Source organism: Natrix helvetica, assembly GCF_964273705.1.
Source record: "Natrix helvetica genome assembly, chromosome: 2".
NCBI lineage: Eukaryota > Metazoa > Chordata > Lepidosauria > Squamata > Natricidae > Natrix > Natrix helvetica.
The window spans coordinates 59,414,412-59,435,237 of record NC_138552.1 but is presented as its reverse complement, the minus strand read 5'-3'; the positions used below and the strand labels follow the sequence as shown (position 1 = coordinate 59,435,237).

Sequence of the window (20,826 nt, the reverse complement as noted above, 5' to 3'; positions counted from 1 at the left end):
CTTTTGAATATGAAGGGCGCCTGCACCAAATATTTGGTCTCAGCTTTTTCCTTCTGGTTGGCATCTTTGCGCCTCCTATCTAGTTCTCTCTTCGTTATCCCCAACTTCTAGAGAGGATACTCTTGTCTCAGCAAAGACATTGCTCCAATTCTCGAGGGGAAACTGATGCCACGTGGAAAAAGAGATAACTCATGTAGATTGGAAAAAGAGACAGGAGATACAGTAGTTCAGTCAGCACATTGTGATGACTGTAGAATAAAATTAATATGAGGAGAAAGTAGGCTGACTATGTAGAGCAGCAAATTAAACCTAACATCCATAGGACTTCTGCCTAGAGCAGGCACATGGTCACTCTGCACCAGGGGTGGGTTCCTGCCAGTTCTAACCTTTTCTATAGAAGAGGTTCCACAAATCTACAGTGCCGTTTAGAACCGGTTCCAGCTCCCGCCCCCAGCCTGTCTACACATCATCAAGATGAAGAGCGAGAGGAGGAAGTCTGGGAGTTGAAGTCCACAAGTCTTAAATCTGTCAAGTTTGAATACCCCTGGTTTTTTTTCTAAAGGGTTAGGGGTGCAAGGGTCTTGTAACTTGACAGCTTTAAGACTTGCACACTTCAATGTCAGTGTTTCTGAGCCAACATTTTGGTTGCTAAGCAAGTGAGTTTCACCACATTTTACAAGTTGGCCACACCCACCCAGTCACATGGCTGGCAAGCCATGCCTACCCAGTTACATGGCCAGCAAGCCACTCCCACCCAGTCACATGGCTGGAAAGCCACTCCCACAAAGCCGGCCATACCTACAGAAGAGGTTCTTAAAAAATTTGAAACCCACCACTGCTCTGCATGTGATAATCTGAAGAAGCAGTAAAACTTCATGTACATCAGAGAGGATATTTAATACCATTTCAAGGGAGCCAGAATTAGATTTTACTTGAAATGTTTGTTTTGGATATTTCTGGTAATTTTAATAGATTTTTCTTAAATAAAACCAATCACAATGGATGAAGAAATGACAACATAGATTGAAAATACTTCATCCGTTCAAGCAAACAAATCTTGAGCATGCATATAAATATGCTCTAGATATACACCAGAGAGAGAAGGAAAGAGACTGTGAAAAATAAGTGTGAGAATGAACAGCTACAGCTAATCAATTAACTGTTACCCTTTAAAATCAGAAGCTGGTTTCCAAGAAAAAGCTGTGTGAAAGACTGCAATAGGAGTTGCAGTATAAAAGAAAAGAGCTTCATTCTCAAGACATCTTTACATAGGATTGTCTGTTGTAGAAAATGATCTATTTCAATTTAAGCAATTGCATCCCTAAGAGATTCACCTGTCACAGACAGTTTTGGTTTTCTTACATTTCGGATGGGGCTGTGTAAATTAATAGCAGTACAATAAAAAGGAAAAGTTCCCCTCACACATATATGTGCTAGTCGTTCCCGACTCTAGGGGGTGGTGCTTATCTCCATTTCAAAGCCAGCACTGTCCGAAGATGTTTCCATGGTCATGTGGCTGGCACGACTAAATGCTGAAGGCGCATGGAACGCTGTTACCTTCCCACCAAGGTGGTTCCTATTTTTCTACTTGCATTTTTACATGCTTTCAAACTGCTAGGTTTGCAGAAACTGAGACAAGTAACGGGAGCTCACTCCATTACATGGCACTAGGGATTCGAACTGCTGAACTGCCAACCTTTCTGGTTGACAAGCTAAGCGTCTTAGCCACTGAGCCACCGCATCCAATAAACAACTGCTATATCCGAAGTTGGCTTATCCCAAATGTTAACAATTTTAGTTTAATAAAGTAGATTGTTGAATGTTTTATATGTCAGGTTTTCTTTATTATGTTAGATTTCTGGGGGATCATGTGCCATAATAAAGTTTGAAACAGAGTTTTTGCACTCTTCACCTTCATTTCTCCTTGTATCTTAATATAATACTTCTGGAATTTGTTAAAGCATTTTCCCATTACATTTCATTCAAGAAATTCTGGTTTAAGCTCTGAATGCAAACTAAAGTTACAAATCATGATATATAATCCAGAGGAAATGGCAGATATGAATTGTAAAGAGGCTACAAAAGAGAAAAAAAATGTAGAGAATACTGAAAACTCAGAATGGGGGATGGGGAACTGGGACAAAGTAGAACTTTTGGTAGACTGATGAAAGACGTTTTCTCAGTTGTAGCAATTTTGGCTAGATTCCAAGGTGAAGATATTGGCACAAATGTATTAGAGAATCAAGGAACATCTCTCTCCCCACTCCTTCACCCCCTTCCTCCCTACCCCCCTCTGTCACGACACAATATACTGCATATATGGTGACTCATTTGGGAGCAATAATGAATGTTGCCCAGATCACATTAACTAATTAAATTTAAGGATTGCTTCTTTATATAACTTAATTGAGTGTTCATAAAGAATGGGGCTGCCTTGTTAATTCTTCTACTATGGTAAGATTACATTGTAGGTAGATGGAAAGAGATTATGCACAGCAATGAATTAGGCTCTTAGGTTCAACTGTATACAGTACAATTAACCTTGAAATAACCAAATAACCTTGATATTCCTTCAATGTATGACTCCTGCACCAACTTAATCCTTTTTTTCAGTCCTTTCAATGACCGACCAATGTGCAGGATTTGCCACGAAGGCAGCAGTCAAGAAGACCTGCTTTCTCCTTGTGAATGTACTGGAACCTTGGGGACTATTCATCGTAGCTGCCTGGAACACTGGCTCTCATCTTCAAATACCAATTACTGTGAACTTTGCCACTTCAAGTTTACAGTAGAGCGCAAACCAAGGCCATTGGTCGAGGTCAGTAATTGAGAAAAGCTTTTAATTATGGATGTTTTTATACTGTACGGCAAGCAAAGGACAATCCGTAATCTGGAAAGTTTAGGGTCAAAAAGGAGGAGCAGAAGGACAGCAAGAAGAGATTTATTTATTATTAATCACATTTACACACTGCCCACCTCACTGTCTAAATGACTCAAAGTACAAGTAAAAAATTGAGTTATATAAAAATACGAGTAAAATTCAGTTATGAATCCTTTCCGTTTTTAGCTAAGCCTATGAATGATTAAACTGGAATTGATGCCTTGGGTTTTATGTACCTTTATTTAACTATAGCAGAAAATATTTAGGATACATGTAATATACTTTGATTTGGTGTTCTGAAAGGAAATAAATTTATGCCATATTAATAGAAATATTAGTGTGTCTTATAAATACATGCTAAGAAATCATTTTAAAAATCCACTGAACTGACAGGTGATGGTTTTTTTTTTACATTTTAAATATTTTTGTTGCATCTCTTAGTTGCCAAAGAGTGTCATATAAGCCAGTTGTTTTTTTCTATTTGCTCATTCTAGCTGCAGTAATTTAAATAAGTGATTTAAATAAATTGAACTGTATATAAAATGACAGTATACTCACTTGACTGCTGCACTAAAAGCTTTTCGTTTTCTTTTGAAAGACAGTATATTACAGGTCACTTTAAAATCAACATTGTGAGAATTCTGAATATTATATTATTTTTCCACAAGTTATGAAAAATTAGTTGTGAAGGTGACAAGATAAAGCTATGTATTTTATTTTGTTTCAACCAATACTATTCCACTGTTCAGAATCATAGAACTGAAGGGACTTTAGAAGTCTCTAGGTCAACTTTTCATTCAGTTCAGGAGCCATCAGATCATCTCTGACATCCGCCATCTGTTTCAGGGTTTAGTGAAGGAGAACTCACTGCCTCATATGGCAGCCTGTCCCCTGGCTGATAGATCATTCATTCAGAAAGGTCCCCCTGATGCCTAACCTGAATTTCCTTCTTTATATTTTAACTGATAGGGGCAAAAGAGGATGTTCACTCCAGTGTGACAGCCTTTCAGATGTTTGAAAATTGCTATTATAAACATATCTAGATTTTTTTAACTGCTCTTCATGATTCTTTGCTGCTGCGATTCCCCTCCAGATTTGTTCCATTTTGTCCATTTTTTAAAACTCGGGTGCCCAGATCCATATTCAGCATTTCAAGTAGATTCTGACCAGGACAGAGTAGAGTGGAACAGTTACATCCTGTGGCATAGTTACCTCCTGGACTCTTTACTTCTGTTATTATATCCTAATATAGCATTTGCGGTTTTAGAAGTTAAATTACACTGCTCACTCACATTTAATTTCTGGTTGACAAGGATAGCCAGATGTATTTCTGCCAGGCAAGTGTCTATTCATCCTATTTCTGCCCTACATTTTTGTTATCCATATGCAGATATTTATATGTCTAACTGTTATAGTCACTCAGTACTTACCGTCTGAAGGGATGCTATTAATGAGAATTCCTTAGGTTCAATCATGCAGGTAATTGTGAATTCATCTAACTAATATCACCTACTTCATGTTTTACTCATTGATGACTAGCTGATGAAGGTTCTATTGAGGTCCAAGTATACTTTGTAGCCTTTCTGTGAATTATTAAATTAGAAATTCTACTGAAGGCGGTTACATTAGTCAGACACTGGTTTTGATAAACTGTATTGACTCCTGTTTAATTGTAACATGCCAATTCAAGCTCTCACAAACAGGTTGCTTGATAATCTGTTCAAGGACTTTGCTCAGTGTAGACATGAAGTTTTCAAAGGTTACTGAGAACAGTTTTATAATCAATTCTGCTAATTATTTAACTACCGCAGGATATAATCCATATGACTCTGGAGACAAATTCATTTACATTAGGTAGTTCTTCATTATTCTCTCCTTCTATGTTCAAAGCTGACTCCTTGTTCACCCAGTAGCATAAAAACTGCTACCTACAGCTCCATTTTCCTTCTCAAAGAAGGTGGCTATAAAATGGGATTTGGGAAGTCCTGCTTCTCACCATCATCCACACATTTCACCACTTTCTCTTAGCAATAGACCTGCATTTTCTAATATAACCAAAGAATGCTCTATTTGTTAGTTTTGGTATCTCTTGCAAGCCTCAGTTCAATCTGTTACCTTTTGTGACAGAATTTCTATAATTTCTGAATACCATCTTCTGTTTGTCTATGCTGATTTTCCATTTCCTATTAATGTATTTTCAGAGCTCCTGTGCCAATTATGAGTATCATCCCAACAAGTTTCATTGCATTTGTCTTCCTGAATTAAGAACATTGGTTTTCCCTTTTTATTGCCATATTTTTTTGCTTTGATGCTAAAATATAGGAAGTTTTGAGTACCACCTACTGGTATCTCTGCAGTCTTGTCTTAAGAAGCTCTGAACTCCATCCCAGCATCCTGCTTTTTTGTGTTCTGCTTTCTTGACCCTGTCCTTAGGTAGATATTCAAGTCAAGACTTTTGTCACTCCAGTCTGCTTTTGTTTTTGTTTAATGCCTTCCTGATTAGAGGGTCCAAAACATTTCCCAGTTTTTGTAAGTTGTCCATTAATTTCCAGAAGCCCTCCATGAGGGTTGCACAAGCCACTGTCATAGCATCCAACCTTTCTGTTTGTGTAGCCATTTGTTGACTTCTAGAATCCTGTTTTCTTGCCCCATCACCCTGGATAATTGAAACTAAGCAATGAAAAGAAACTGATTGATGAAAACACTGCCTATATGCTAATTTCCTTGACCTTCCTTTCCAAATCCTTACAGTGTCCAAAAATTCTTTCAACTTTTCTTGGCTCTGTCATTGATCCAGAATCAAAGGAAAAGAGCTGATATTGATAGGTTTAGTTTTCATCTTCATTGCATTTCATATGAGCACGTAGAAGACTATACATACAACATTTATTTAATTAATTAAATTAGGTTTATGTGGTCATTACCACATAGCTGTCTCAGCTCCTCTTGGGAAGAAATTAATGATCACCTCAAAACACCTCTTTCTTTCAGGTTGACTCTTGGGTCTTTTCAATTCATAGGGGTTCATGTGTGTTCTATAGTATTCTGGTATAGTTTTCTCAGGTGATTGTCCATTGTACTCCAGAGAGAGACAGAATAGTACCCATTCCAAGTTCCACTGGTATAAAATGAATCCTGATTTTCTTTCTCCCTTGTCAGAAATGATTAAGGGGTCTTAAGGCTTAAAATCTAGGATAAATGACACTTACATAAAAGGAATAGATAGGAGGGAGGAAAAACAATTCAAGCATTTGGTAGATACTGAGTTTCCAGCTTCCAATAATGGAAACACCTTCTGAAAGGTATCTACTGGGCCAATACTGACTATCCTGTACAACGATGTCTCAGTTTTCTAAACTTTAATTAGAAGACTGCAGATAGTCCTTACTTAGCAATTACAATTGAACCCAGAACATTGGTCATAAGTCATTGAGGTCATTATGCCAGTCACATATGACCTGACTAGATCTTTCCACTGTTTTTATGACAGTTGCAAAGCAATTCACCACAGTTAAGCATTACCATGTGGTCATTAAGCAAATTCATTCTTTTTAATGGGTGTTTTTTGCCAGAAACCAGCAAAAATGGCAGAAATTGCAGTCACATGACACTATAATCATAATGCGAATTGGTGATCAAGCACTGAAAATTCAATGGGCGCGGGGTAGCAGCCATAATTTTGTGGACAGGTGATAACTAACTTTGGGGGAGATCCATCATAACTTTGAAAGGGCTACCCTTTCATGATAAGTATGATTCAGAGGGAGGTCTATGTGCTTTCACCATTTCATGAGTAGATGAATATAATGCTCTAAGTTCTTCACAAAAACAGGATTTGACGGATTTTTTTAAAAAAGCTTGATGATATACCAGATTTTCTAGAAATCACAGGCATCCAGAGGGGAAAAGGAAGCAAGGATATGACAGTATACGTCTGATGATGTAAATCAGAGAAATGCTGCAACTTACATTCTTCTGTCAGACATTTTTGACAAATACCATACATAGTCATGGCATTTTTAAATTACACACATGTGTCATTTTGGCATTACTATACCTTGTTACAGGTACCACTGCCAGGAATGGTTATTCGAAATGGGATAACTCGCTACCGCCAGGTCATCGTGAGACAATTCACCATAGGACAATTTAACAATTCAATTTAATTATTTAAAATAAAAAATATATTTTAATTTTTTTTCCAGTCACATTTCATTCTGTTCCTCCTTTTGCATCCTTTCTTTAATGATTCTACTCCACCCTTTATTTGATATTAGTGTAACTGTTGTCCCATGGTGAGTTGGCTGTGGTGAATTGTTACAGACCATTAGTTATTTACAGTTGGAAGTGGGCCATCCGCTTTTGGATCTTTGTTGGATTTTGCTAATGGCTTGTCATTTAATTGCAAGCCACCCAGAGGCACTTTTCAGAGTGAGACAGGCAGCAAAACAAACAAAGAAACTAACAAACAGACAAACATATTATAGCGGAAAAGGCACCAATGGCATCAATATTTCTAGATCAGGGGTTCTCAACCTGTGGGTCGCGACCCCTTTGGGCGTCAAATGACCTTTTCACAGGTCACCGAGGAGCCTCCCATGGAGAGGCTGGCGAGAAGCCGGCCTGAAGGGAAGGAGCAGCTTGGGTTCCCCACGCAGCGAAAGGAGAGGTGCCAGAAGACTGACGGGCTTCCCATCAGGCCAGTCTGGCCGGCCTCCCTTGTAGGCATTTTTCAGTGACTGTTCCTGCCTGGGAGCTCCTACAGGGTGCATGCCTTCGCCCGGGTTAAGCTGCATCAAAGGGGGAGGCTTGAGCAGCGAGAAGGGCAATGGCTGAGGAGAGGCTGCGATGGCCGCCGAGTCTCCACCTGACATCGCTTCCACCCACTCCCCCGGCACAGCCCCGACTCCACTGAGCCAGCTCTGCTTAGTTCCACCGGGATCCAAGGGAGAGACCGTTAGCTGGAAACAGAACAGAGAAGAAGGGAAGGGATACGGACTGGGGACTCAGGAGGGGTAGGAAGGGGTTACTGGTTGGAAGTCTGCAAGGTTGGAAGTTTGCGCCAGTAGGGTAGGGGCTTCTGCTGCTCCTCTTGCCGAAGGCGGCTGAGCGCTCGCTCTGAGTGATGGAGGTTGATGGGCAGAGGTATGGAAGCCAAGAGGTACCATTTTTGAGGCGTAAAACAAGGCGGGGAAAATAAAATAAAAGAACGTGGGATGCGCATACGCTGAAATTCCCTATTAAGACTGTTACCCATGCTACAGTGTACACCTGCGGCTCTTTGGCCCCTCTCCTGCGGTTCCCTGCTGACCCAATCGTGCAATCTGTTTTCCGCCCCGAGAAGGCACAAACCTCACGCCTGCTTTTGCGATTCCACATCTTTCGCAGGCAACTCAGTGTTGGGAAGAGCTCCAGCCCTTTTCTCATGCTCATCTCTTGCACGTGCAAGCAAAATACCCTCCTGGGCCAGGATCAAGGCGGAGGGGACAACGACTCTCCTCCCGCTGTCGCACTGCACAATGAAGTGAGTAACTGGGTACGCAGTGCAGGGGAGCCACGCTGCACAGGAGACTCCACAGCACCAGACTCAGGTCAGCGTGAGTCATGGTCCCCTTTGTGCTGGCTCAGGAAGGAGGGGAATGGGGAGCAACAGCAGCAGCTGGTTGGGTGCAGGGAGGGAAGAGCTCCAGTTCTCCTGCGCTGTACAGGGGTCTCCTTGCGCAGGGCTCTGGAACTCTTCCCTCTCTGCATCCAGAGATGGCTGCTCCGGCTCTTTCCTGAGCCAACACGAAGGGGACCGCGGCTGGCGCTGACCTGAGTTTGGCACTGAGGAGTCTCCTGCGCAGTGTGGCTCTCCTGTGCAACGCAGCTAGCTACTCATTTTTCAGTGGTGGCAGCGGAAGGAGTTGCTGTCCCTGCTGCTGTGATCCCAGCCCAGGAGGGTATTTTGCTTGCACATGCAAGAGAGAGATGAAAGAGAAAAGGGGAGAAGGGGGAGAGGAAGAAAGAAATGAAAGAGAGCTGAACGCAGAGAATGAGAGAGGGAAAAGAGAGGGAAACAAATCAGGGTAAAAGAAACGAAGATGAAAGAAAGAAAAGAAAGGAAGATGAAAGAAAGAAAAAAAGAGAAAGAAAGAAAGAAAGAAAGAAAGAAAAAAAGAAAGAGAAAGAAAGAAAGAAACTAACTTTCTCAGACCTATGACGAAAGCAATGGCAAGCTAGATCGCTTGCCAAGAAAACTACAGTTTGCCAGAAGGCAAAAATTGGAAGCAAGTCTGATTTTTTTAAAAGAAAATAACAGAGATGGCAAAAAAATGCATCTGAAAGTAAGATTATTTATAATTTTGGATAACATATCATATTGTCAAACTCAAAAGAAATCAATATATATATATCCTATTGCTGTTAGTACAATCTTGCCAGCTTCTATCAACTTAGAGTTCACTATGAAAAGATTACAGAGAAGTAATTTCCTACAATTAATAACTTTATTTTGGATTTGCTATCGTATTCAATGAGAAAGACAGAAAAAGAAAGAGGGAAAGGGAAGGAAAGAAAGAAAGAAGAGAAAGGGAGAGGAAAAATAGAGAATAACAAATGAGAGGGAGGGGGAGAGAAGAGAGAGAGACCCTATTCCCACAGAAAACACTGAGCCATGAAACCTGGGTAGGCATGTCTGGGGGAGGATGTCATGTGACTAGGTGGGAGTGATGTTGAGTTGGCCACACCCACCCAGGTTTTGTGGCTCCCGGTGTTTTCTGTGGGAAACGGATCCAACTGGCTCTTTGAGTGTTTAAGATTGCCGACCCCTGTGCTACACCATGCTTTAAGCCAAAATGTCATTTATTTGCAATTAGAAATAAATATTTCACAATATATAATTACATACTGTTTTTGTGATTAATCACTATGCTTTAATTATGTACAATTTATAACAATAAAAATCCATCCTGCATATCAGATATTAACATTACGATTCATAACAGTAGCAAAATTACAGTTACACATACATAGTAGCAATGAAAATAATTTTATGGTTGGGGGTCACCACAACATGAACTGTATTAAAGGGTCGCAGCATTAGGAAGGTTGAGAACCACTGTTCTAGATCAAAAAGCCCTGGATTTTTTCCCCCTCATAAAATAGTTTGCCATGGTCCTTGCGATGGGCTAGTCTAGCTGATGAAAGCAGTAGCAAATGAGGGATCGTGAAGCTGGGGATAATCTTATTGCCTGCTTTATTATTCCTCTTTCACAGAGACCTGTTTGTTCAGATGTAACCATAGCTGTGTTTAACCAAGTCTACATCATGGTATGAACTCCCAATTTAAGTGAGCAGCTACATTGGAATTACAATTGTGGGAAATGATTCAAGGCTTGGATACTGTAAAGAATCCTGTAAAAACCAAGTTAAAAACAAAGATTCTCAATTATCAGTGCATATGATTTTTCATGAAAACCCTATCAAGAAAAATAAATTACACAAGATTGCAGTGAGAGTAGATGTGCAGCTTAATTTATTTCAGCTTCACCTTCTGATTGGCTGTCCATGAAAATGTTCTCCTGCACAAATGGAATGTGACATTTCTTGAGTCTTAATAGTAACTGGGTGAGCTCAAATGGAAAGCGAATGCTTCCAGAGCTGGGAAGGTATTGCTGGGTGATCACAGAGGAAATTTTCTTTCAACTCAAGAGGCAAAACAGTAGGCTGTTAAAATTGGCTTATGTTATATGCTTAAAATTAAATAAAGCAAAAGTGAAAATGAGTTAACAGGCAAATTCAGGGACATACTCAATACTGTTTGTACTTTTTTTTGTATAGAGGCTTACTTGGAATTAATTTGAAGTACTTTAATATCTGCAAAAATAAAGATTTGCTGATATGTTCCAGAATTGGCTATCTCAGGAAATTTCCTATGGAAGCAGGCAACAAAGTAAGACATGAATATAAGTGAAAAGTATTATAGCAAAACTCTATAAATATCAGCTTGCAGTTTATAAAAATGAATAGAAACCAAAAAGCCCTGGGTTGTTCTGCAGTTTTTTCCTCAAACTGGACATATTCTTAATTGCAAAGACACTGAAACAGCACAGCTGGCTGCTTATGTAGAGGTTATCGCTATTTGTTCTCAGCATACTTCAGCATGACAAATTTCAGATGGTGCTGAAGTATAAGTCATTGATAAAAATGGGGACTGTAGTCATTTCTGTCCAACGTGGCTTTTATTTTCAGAAACGAGGATCTTGGTAATCTATTTACCTTCTGATCTTCTGACTTCACTATTGCTTCTCCCCGATAAGGATTTCCTTTTGCAGAGAAAATGGATTAAGAGGCATTGTCAATGTTGCGTTGGTTTCATTATTCGTTCACCTTGCAGAACACGTGGGATGCCAAGCTTTAATTTATAGCTGCTTCTTCCCTGGCTTTTATCTTATCACAGAATACACTGGTGTCATTTGTCGAAGCAAGCATAAAGCATGGCTTTTTACCTACCAGGCAGTTATTAAAGGTTCTTCATTCTTTTGGAGTCTAGGCTTGGATTTTATTTACTTTTTTAATCATCCGAATATAAAGTTATAAGTTCAGCAGCTTATTATATAATTGTGTAAAACGGGATATAGGAAAATGTGACTTCCAATGTAACGTTTTGAATGATATTTTGTTCTCCTTATGATAACGAAATGCAATTTTTCCCCTAGTTCTATTGCGAAAGATTAGAGGGTTTTTTCATTTCTTTTTCTTATTAAAAGCCTATAATACTTAGATAAGATAAGAATTCATGAGCATTATAAAAGGAATATCTTTTCATCAGGTTGCAGAACTTTTAAGCAAAAAGCAGAAAGTACATTCTGCCCTCATAATGTTAGTTATGAAAATGTAAATCATATTCAGGAACTATCTAATTTTATTTTAATTCCAATAACAGCAGCAGATTTCAAATGTATGTATATAAAACCTACAACATGTGTGATTTTCAACTGAAAAAGGTGCAGAAATTAGCCATCTGTAGCAAATTTGCAAACCAAATAATCCCAATGACTCCTGAGCTAAATATAGCATCTACCTGCTAATTCAATTCTTCAGCTCCGGGTTCTTTCAATTAAAGAGTGTTATATTTCAGGACCCCGGAAGCATAACTTCTCTATAAAGAGCATCTCCTCTCTGGAATAAGGTCCTAGTCCCCAATATCCAAATGACCCTTACTCTATTGTTTGGAAGAATCGTGAAGGCCTGGCAAGGAAGAGTGAGACCCCTTAATTCATATTTTGTGGTTTCCCTCTTTTATCTTTACCTTTATATTTTATTGATTTTATTGCAATCTCTTTGATTGTTGTGAGCTGTGCAGAGTTGTTCAAAATAGGATGGCATACAAAATTAATATATGATTATTATTATTTAAAAGTGGCATATTGTAGGGTTAATAGACCTAGGCAGAATTTGGCTGTCAATAGCTGGATTTGCATATTGCATTAAGCAGAACTGAACAAATCATATATTAGTTGAGCATGAATCTAATCACTTACTGTAGTTGGTTCATGTTAAGATTATTATTTGGTAATCGTGTACAGGTAGTCCTCAACTTACAACCACAATTTATGTTCCTCAGTGAGAAATTTGTTAAGTGAGGTTGGCCTCATTTTACGACTTTTTTTTTAATCACAGTGGTTAAGTGAATCATTGAAGTTATTAAGTTAATAATATGGTTGTTAAAGGAATCTGGCTTCCCCATTGACTTTGCTTGTCGGAAGGTCTCAAAAAGGGATCCCAGGACACTGAAACCATCATAAATGTGAGGCAGCTGCCAACTATCGGAATTTTGATCACATGACCATCGAGATCCTACAAAGGTTCTAAGTGTGAAAAACGGTCACAGGTCACTTTTTCCAATGCCGTTGTAACTTTGAACGGTCACTGAATGAACTGTTGTGAGTCGAGGACTGTACAGGATCACCTGTACATGATATTGGATTGAGTTTTGGAGGCTTTTTGAGTAGGCCATACTATTCTGGCAGCAACATACCTCACCTGCTGCATTTACTTCTATGAAACTCCAGCTTTCCTGTCTGTAACTTGAGAAGTGTAGTCTCCACTACACAATGACTAAACACAAAAAGATGCTAGGAGTTCTAACCTAGCAGCAGATGAGCCCACACTTTTTCCAGTATTACTGGAGCATTAAACGGTATGTAATACATTAAAACAAATGAGAATGCTATCACAAACCTATATAATGTTTTAAACTAGGCAATATAATAATCCTTTGAAGTACGGGGATATTCATGCAGAACTAAGGCTTACATTGTTTTTTGACCAAGCTTCTTATAAACGTATCAGAAAGGCTTTATTATTCTTTTACTAGTCTCAGCAGTATTAAGAGCTGCTTTCCTGCTATAGGAACATTTTCTGCAGTTGGTTATATTGAAACTTGAACATCACTCGACTGTTTTCCCATATTGAGGCTTTGAACTGTTTTCCTTGCTTCCTTTGAGATTAGTTTTGTGGCACCTTAACCTGCTGCCATTCACTGAGGCAGGAGGTTAGTATCCTGTGACTGCAACTGGAGGCTTGACACTCTTTGACACAGTTCACCAAGAGATCACTGTAAGGGTTGAAGGAAAAGCATTTTAGGCATGTGAGCAACAAAATGAAATGGCCCACTGGCTTTAAAAGCTAAAATGGACTAGAATTGGCAGTTGAGCCTGTTGCAACCAAAGCGGGAATTATACTTCATTATACTCTCCTGAGGTAGTTGAAGCCTAGGCTGAAAGATTTATTATTTTATTTTTAAAAACTTATTCCAGAGAAAAGAAATGAGAGCACTGAGAGGTATTACAACAGAATAAACATTACAAATCAAACCCCGTGAAAGTTGCGGCTAGGTTCTCACTATATGCTAGATGAAACTGACGGAGGATTGGATCATTTTAAAAAATGGTGGGACCCCATCCATTGCATTAGTGTGTTGTGTGAGCCAGGCCATCACATTAAGTCAACAAGTGATTTATTCTGGCATACTATGTTTTATGAACACAGAAATTATCCTTTTAAAAATACATCTGTTAGAGTTAGAGCATACATGTAAAATGAAAATGTCCAGTGCAAATATGTTGGATCCCAAATTATATTCACTGAAGTCAGTGGAATGTAATTTAACATGATTAGGTCTTCTTGATTCAATAGACCAATTCCAAGCATTACTAACTCTAATCCAGCTCAATGACAGCTAAGTGTATGTGTGGGTTCTTGACCAATAGGTAGAATAGATCTTTCAAAGTAGTCTTCTAAGGCATTATTACCGTGTTTCCCTGAAAATAAGACAGGGTCTTATTTTCTTTTGACCCTCGAAATAAGCGCTTGGCCTAATTTTCAAGAAGGTCTTATTATTTTTGAGGTGCAGGAGGCAGCGAGCGTAGTCACCTCATGGCTGCTGCTGTGTTGCAATATTTTCAGGGAGTGCTTATTTTGGGGGGGAGGGCTTATTTTAGCGCATGGGCTCAAAAGCCTGATTGGGCTTATTATCCTGGGAGGTCTTATGTTCAGGGAAACAGGTTAGTTACTATTAATAATGTTGCTAAGTGACCTGGCACAATATTGAATGGACCACTTTTGTTGGGTATCACAAATGGTAGCATGGAAGGTATTCTTCATCACTATATGATGACTCTGTATCATGGGGTGTGTTTTTTTCTCTCTTCAAAATCTTGCTAAGAACATCGGAACATTTCCAGTAAAGTTTTCAGCCATAAAATCAAAAGGCTGAATCAGTAGATATAATCAACAGCCATCAGTACATTACTGCAAAACAACATTTTATGCTCATGTCAACAGATAAATACATCAATACTATTAAAATGTATCCTATTTCACATGCTTAGAAGTCATCCTTCTGAATTGTGAACTGTGTGCATTAACAGAAACAGATGAGATAGAAAAAGAGTCCAAGTAACTATTGCTGAATCTGCATGGAAGCTGCACATTTGCTATAAACATTGGTAGTGAAATATGCTGAAACCTGGCAGTCAGTATAGCAACACGTCTGTAGACCTCACTGTCCTAGAAAGAAACAAATGAAAGCTTGCAGATGACTTCTCTTACAAAGTTACTTGAAACTAACATGAGTTCTATGAACTCTGGGATCTTGTGGCAAGATATTAATATCCTCAGCACCTTCTCTTAACTATATATGAATATTTGAATCATAAATTGATATTTGGATAGATACAAGCCAAATGCTACTCTTCCCCTTCCCATTTAGAACATTTTATGCAATCTAATTTATATATACCACCTGAATATCATTAAATTTAATCTGCTAAGTAAGTCAGTAGCTTTAAAAGTCCAGATAATGTGTACAAGTAGTCCTTGACCAGAATTTCTGTTGTTAAGCAAGATAGGTGTTAAGTGAGTTTTACAACTTTTTTGCCAGGGTTGTTAAATTAATGACTGTAGTTCAGCGGTACTATTCAGCAGGTTCTGACCAGTTCTGGAGAACCGGTAGCAGAAATTTTGAGTAGTTCGGAGAAGCGGTAAATACCACCTCTGACTAGTCCTTCCCCCACCTATTCTCTGCCTCCCGAGTCCCAGCTAATTGGGAGGAAATGGGGATTTTGAAGTAACCTTCCCCTGGAGTGAGGAGGGAATGGAGATTTGATAGTATCCTTTCTCTGCCACGCCCACCAAGCCATGCCCACAGAACCGATAATAAAAAAATTTGAATCCCACCACTGCAGTAGTTGATAAGTGAAACAAGCGATCATTAAGCAAATACAGCTTCCCCCATTGACTTTGCTTGTTGGAAGCTGGCTGGGAAGGTCACATGGTGATCACATGACCCTGGAATGCTGCAACTGTCGTAAATACGAACTCCTTGCCAAATGCCTGCATTTGGATCATGTGATTATGAGGATGTTGCTACAGTCATAAGTATGGAAACTGATCACAAATCACTTTTTTCAGTGATGTTGTACCTTCAAAACATCACTAAATGAATAGTTATAAGTTGAGGCCTATCTGTGTATTTATCAATTTAGTATGTTATGTCCTGTAACTCTAAATCTTTATCTACTGTATTCTGTATTTGACACCTATTCCACTAAGCCTCAGTCATATTCTGTATTTGCAAAAAAAAAAAAACCCAACACAAAATCTCCCTTTTTATTCAGTGTCTTCTTAAGTGTGATAGAATAAGCCAATAAAATATTATATCTTGATTCTGTAATATGGATCTTTCTTAATATCAGCCGTTTGCATGTGTTTGTGTGTAAAAATGTAGCAGTGTGGGATGCTATTACTATTACTAATAATCCTTTCCCCATATAGCAACCTAATTGGCTGGGAGTAATTGGCTGCATTCATTACTAGAAACTTCCCGTGAACTCTTATGTGTTTCTTTAGCGCCAATGCTTCAAGTTGCCTAGCAATATTTCACTTCAAACTTGCTTATATACTAAGATTATGGATGGGTAAAAATCTGTATTTTATAATAGTCTGTGGTGGTTTTATTGCAGATTGACAAAATAATCTGACTTTCAATTATTTAGCAACAGCTGCAAGAAAATGATTACACCTTGTAAATAATAGTTTTGAAATGAAGAAAGACTGGGGTAATCAAGAATGGATTTTTGTGTGAATGAATTGTCTGTTTCATTTAGTTCTGGGGGGATAAAATCAGCATGCTTGTCTTTTTTTCATTTTTGTTTCATTATATTTCTTTTGCCTCCGAGTTCTGGTTGATAAATCTTGGGGGTCTTTTTTTTTTTTAAAGTTTTTGCTTTAAATTAAATTTTAAGAAAGAATTTGTATACGTTCTCTGGGAAATAACTAGTCAGTAGCACTGAAGACATTATTTACGCCAAGGCAAGAAGTTATTGAACACAATAGCAGTATTTCAGAATGAACATTTGGGATTGAGAGGTGTAAATCCACAATCCAAAATATATGTAGCATGAACCACAGCTCATTAAAATGAGTGGAATTTATTTCTAAGTCAACGTGGTAGGCTATGTATTGGGTTAAACTGACATACTCTGGTTCTTGGTTTAAACTGCACTCATTTCCATTTAATAGCTAATGCCTAGAGAATTAAATTATTAAGTGTTGAAAATTGCATTTTGAATTTCAAGTTGGTTCAGGTGTGTGTAGAGTTTCATACAATGGGGATGATGAACTTATTGCTCACTCAATGAAGGCTAACAGTGATGTACTCTGCTTAAAAATATGATTGCTTGACATTTGCTTCTACTATAAAAAGAAGCTATAAACTAGTAGTCATGTATGTATGTACAGTATGTATGTATGTATGTATGTATGTATGTATGCATGCATAAGTGTGTGTGGGGCGTGGGGCGGGTGTTAGTATTAATATTAGAGCCATGGTGGTGCAATGGTTAGAATGCAGTATTGTGGGCTAATTCTGCTGCCAATTGCCAGCATTTCAGCCGTTTAATTCTCACCTGTTCAAGGTTGACTCAGTCTTCCATCCCTCTGAGGCTGGTAAAATGAGGACCCAGATTGTTGGGGGCAATATGCTGACTCTGTAAACTGTTTAGAGAGGGCTATAAAGCACCCTGAAGCAGTATATAAGTCTTAAGTGCTAATGCTATTGCTATTCGTATTGGCCACACCCAAATTTAAACACTTAAATAAATTAATTTACATCTTTTATGCATCTTCTTTCATACCATATGGCAGAAATTGAAGTCTAGGTATATAGACACCCAGTAAAATATAAAGAAGGGCTTGCTGAACTATATTGGATAATGGGTATCTGCAAAGTCCAGTTAATGAGCTTATGCTCCAAAGAGAAATATAATTTATCTAAGTAAACTACATAGAATGTGCAATTGATTACTCCAGTGTTGAATGATTGCATGGCAGAAACACAAATACTATCCCAAACTGCTGACTGGTTGAATGCATGGAATGTTATTGCAAATTTGTTATGAAGATTGAAAACTACTTGTTCATGCCTTGCCTGCTCCACTAATTTTCTCACTACTGAAAACTATTTCCACTTAAGCAGGTATTCAGAAATAAGAAGAAAAAATGGCATCCATTTATGTGATATTTCAAGCTAAACAGATCACCAAGCTCTCTTAACATTTTCTATATTTCCTTAATTATTTCTATAGGTGTCCATCCCTACAAATGCCAGCTCTACATTTTTCTTTTGCAAAAATCAGTTGTGAATACATTTTGAACTAGATGTCAAATAAAAACTTGCAGGAAAAACACAGTAACTTGCCACATCAGGATAATGGATATAGTATAACATTGCATTCATTTTAATTGGAAGGAAAATGTAGACTTTTTTTTTTTTGAAGGTATACAAATTTTTGAGCCTAGCCTGGAAATTGGAATCTAATTATTCAGTGAAGATGGTGCTTGAATAGGCCAGAACGTGAGCAATTTAAGCCTCTATATCTAGGGAAATGACTAAATTTGTGAAGTGGAAATAGTGTTAGGATTTTGAGTTATCTATTGTCATTTCAGAACAAGTGACAGGGATTAGGGAAGTGGACCCTGCTGGAAAATATACATCATTACAGGAGGTGAAAGTACCTCAAAGTACGTCAAATCAACAGGGATCATAAGAAAAAGACCCCAATCTTCTCATCGCATGATACCTAATAATATATTATTACACTTGATGCACACTTTGTAGTTGAAGAGAAATTGGTCAGGCAGCAACAGAGACTAGGACTACCAAATCTGGCTTGCTAAAATCCAGATGACCACTAGATGAGAGGAAAGAGAAAAAGAAAACTCTGACCCACCGCTTTCTGTAGCCCAATTCTTGTAGTTTTAAAAATGTTTAGAGGTTCATTTCAGTGTATACCATGTGGCCTTTCAATCGAAACTGAGAAAATAGAGTAGTCAAAATGCAATTCTCTTCCCCCCAGTTTTTTTTTGCATATAAATGTGGTTTGTAGATTGAATAAAGGAGATTTGGAAGCAAGAGATCAGAGAATGAAAGGTCTTTCAATGGGATTGACTACAGTATAGCACAGACTACTTCCCAGTGAATTAAACTCCATTGTCCCTTCAGTTCATACAGTGATAAATGAATGTCTGCATGTCAAATATTTTCTCTTACATTAATTTCTGAATGTCATCTTTGGCTTTCTTCCCTATTTCCGTCTTGTCGTTTCTATTTCCTCTTGGTTGTTGGTTTCTCATTACAAGGTGTAAGTTGTAAGTCAGTCATGTGTTGAAGTATATCAGTTGTACTTGGGATTGCTGAAGCAACCATATCCAGTTACTATCCTCAGCAGTATTTTTTAAGGAAATGAGATACATCCTTATGACGGAGCCCTGAATCATTTTATACAGTGCCTTGACATCTCTGTGAGAGTTTTATTTGTCTGTAATATAATATCCTTGTTTCTACTTTTAAAATATCTACTTCCCAACTGCCTTGCTAAATTCTTTAACTAACCTTGAGATAATGGTACAAAGTGAAGTACAATAATATTTTAAGGGTAGTCACTGTTTTTGCTCTTTTAAACTCTACAAAGTGGATTTATTTTTAAAATGCTAGAAGTGTTGTAGAAGTAACCTTTAAAACAATTCATGCAGCAAATGTATGCTGATCATTATTTAGTGATTACAACATCTACTAGTGGACATGTTTTGCAAAAGAGTGAATCAAGGTTCAAGACACCAAAAAAACTTTCCCATTTCCTGATACCTTGTCGAGATACATGGCCTTTCAATGCAGTTTGCTTCCCATGTTCACCTGCAGAAATAGTGTAGTTATTTAAGTGACATAGTTCTACTTATATGAGGCTACACAAAGAGAAGTAAATAATCTGCTTGCAAATAGTAGCTATTAACTAGTGAATTCAGAACAGTCACTACGTAACTTTTAAGAAATTGTCAAATATGAGACTTCAACTCTTCCTTCGGTAGTTTTCAGATGAGCACAACAAATACATTTCTGAGATTGGAGTCATCTAGGTTGATTTAATCCAGCATTTTATTACTCCAAGCATAATTTTATATATTTCTATTGTATTGCTTTTTATTGTTAATAGAGCCACAACCATTCTCTTTGCTCATAGCTGAGTTTTTCCACAGCTGTGTAGGACTTTTCATTTTCTCTGTGGTCGAAGTGTGATGATCAGAATTGTGCACAGTATTTGAAGTACATCATCATCATCATCATCATCTAAAAGGCATTACAGTATTGGAAATTTAATCTCAGTAGTCTTTTCCTACTGATCTCAGCTTGGGTTTAGCTTTTTCAAGACAGTTCTATATTGTACTGATATTTTTACTGAGCTGTTCACCTGTCCTCTGCGATTGCTTTCTTAGTCGGTAAATGTCAGCTCAATCTCCATCATTTTATATGAGCTAAGTTAGACTATTTTCCTTCACTTTATTTTTGCCTATTATAGGAGACACATCATCATTTTATGCTAATTCACCAAACTTTTCTGATTTTTTTTAGCAACGTTTGCTGTCTTTTATTTTGAACATTTTATATAATTGGGGGCTGACTCAAATCGCTTGTAAGCAAATTTAAAATAACTAAATTCACAACAATATAATATTTATTTCTACTTTTTTTGTTCACATAAGCAAAAGTGATAACCTTTTGAATCTGAGATCTGTATGAGCCAGAACCGTGATTGGAACAGGATATTATTGAAGTATATTATTAGAATAAATTACAAGAATTAATAAATAATTTGCAGTTACTCAATAGGATTCTTTCTGTAGCCATACAAATATGAATCGGAATCAAAGAATGTAAAATCTTATGCATATATTCCTGAGAATAAGACCCAATTGAAAGCAATAAAATGTATCTGTGATTAAACATATATAGGATTCTTGAAAAAACAAAAGAATAGAATTTTGTGTATGGTAGTAGTAGTAGCCTATACAAGCTTGATTTTTTTTAAAAAATGTTGTTCTGGTGTTCCTCCACAATAAACTCA

General features: G+C 37.8%; 1 protein-coding gene across 3 annotated transcripts in view; it reads left to right on the top strand.

The window, feature by feature from the left end:
- MARCHF3 (membrane associated ring-CH-type finger 3) overlaps positions 1-20,826 on the top strand; it is a 124,374-nt gene that overhangs the window by 94,496 nt on the left and 9,052 nt on the right. For all 3 annotated transcript variants that reach the window (XM_081941129.1, XM_081941128.1, XM_081941127.1), the window contains one exon: positions 2,614-2,818. In XM_081941129.1, the coding sequence (XP_081797255.1) occupies positions 2,614-2,818 (205 nt within the window). The remainder of the gene's footprint in view (positions 1-2,613; positions 2,819-20,826) is intronic.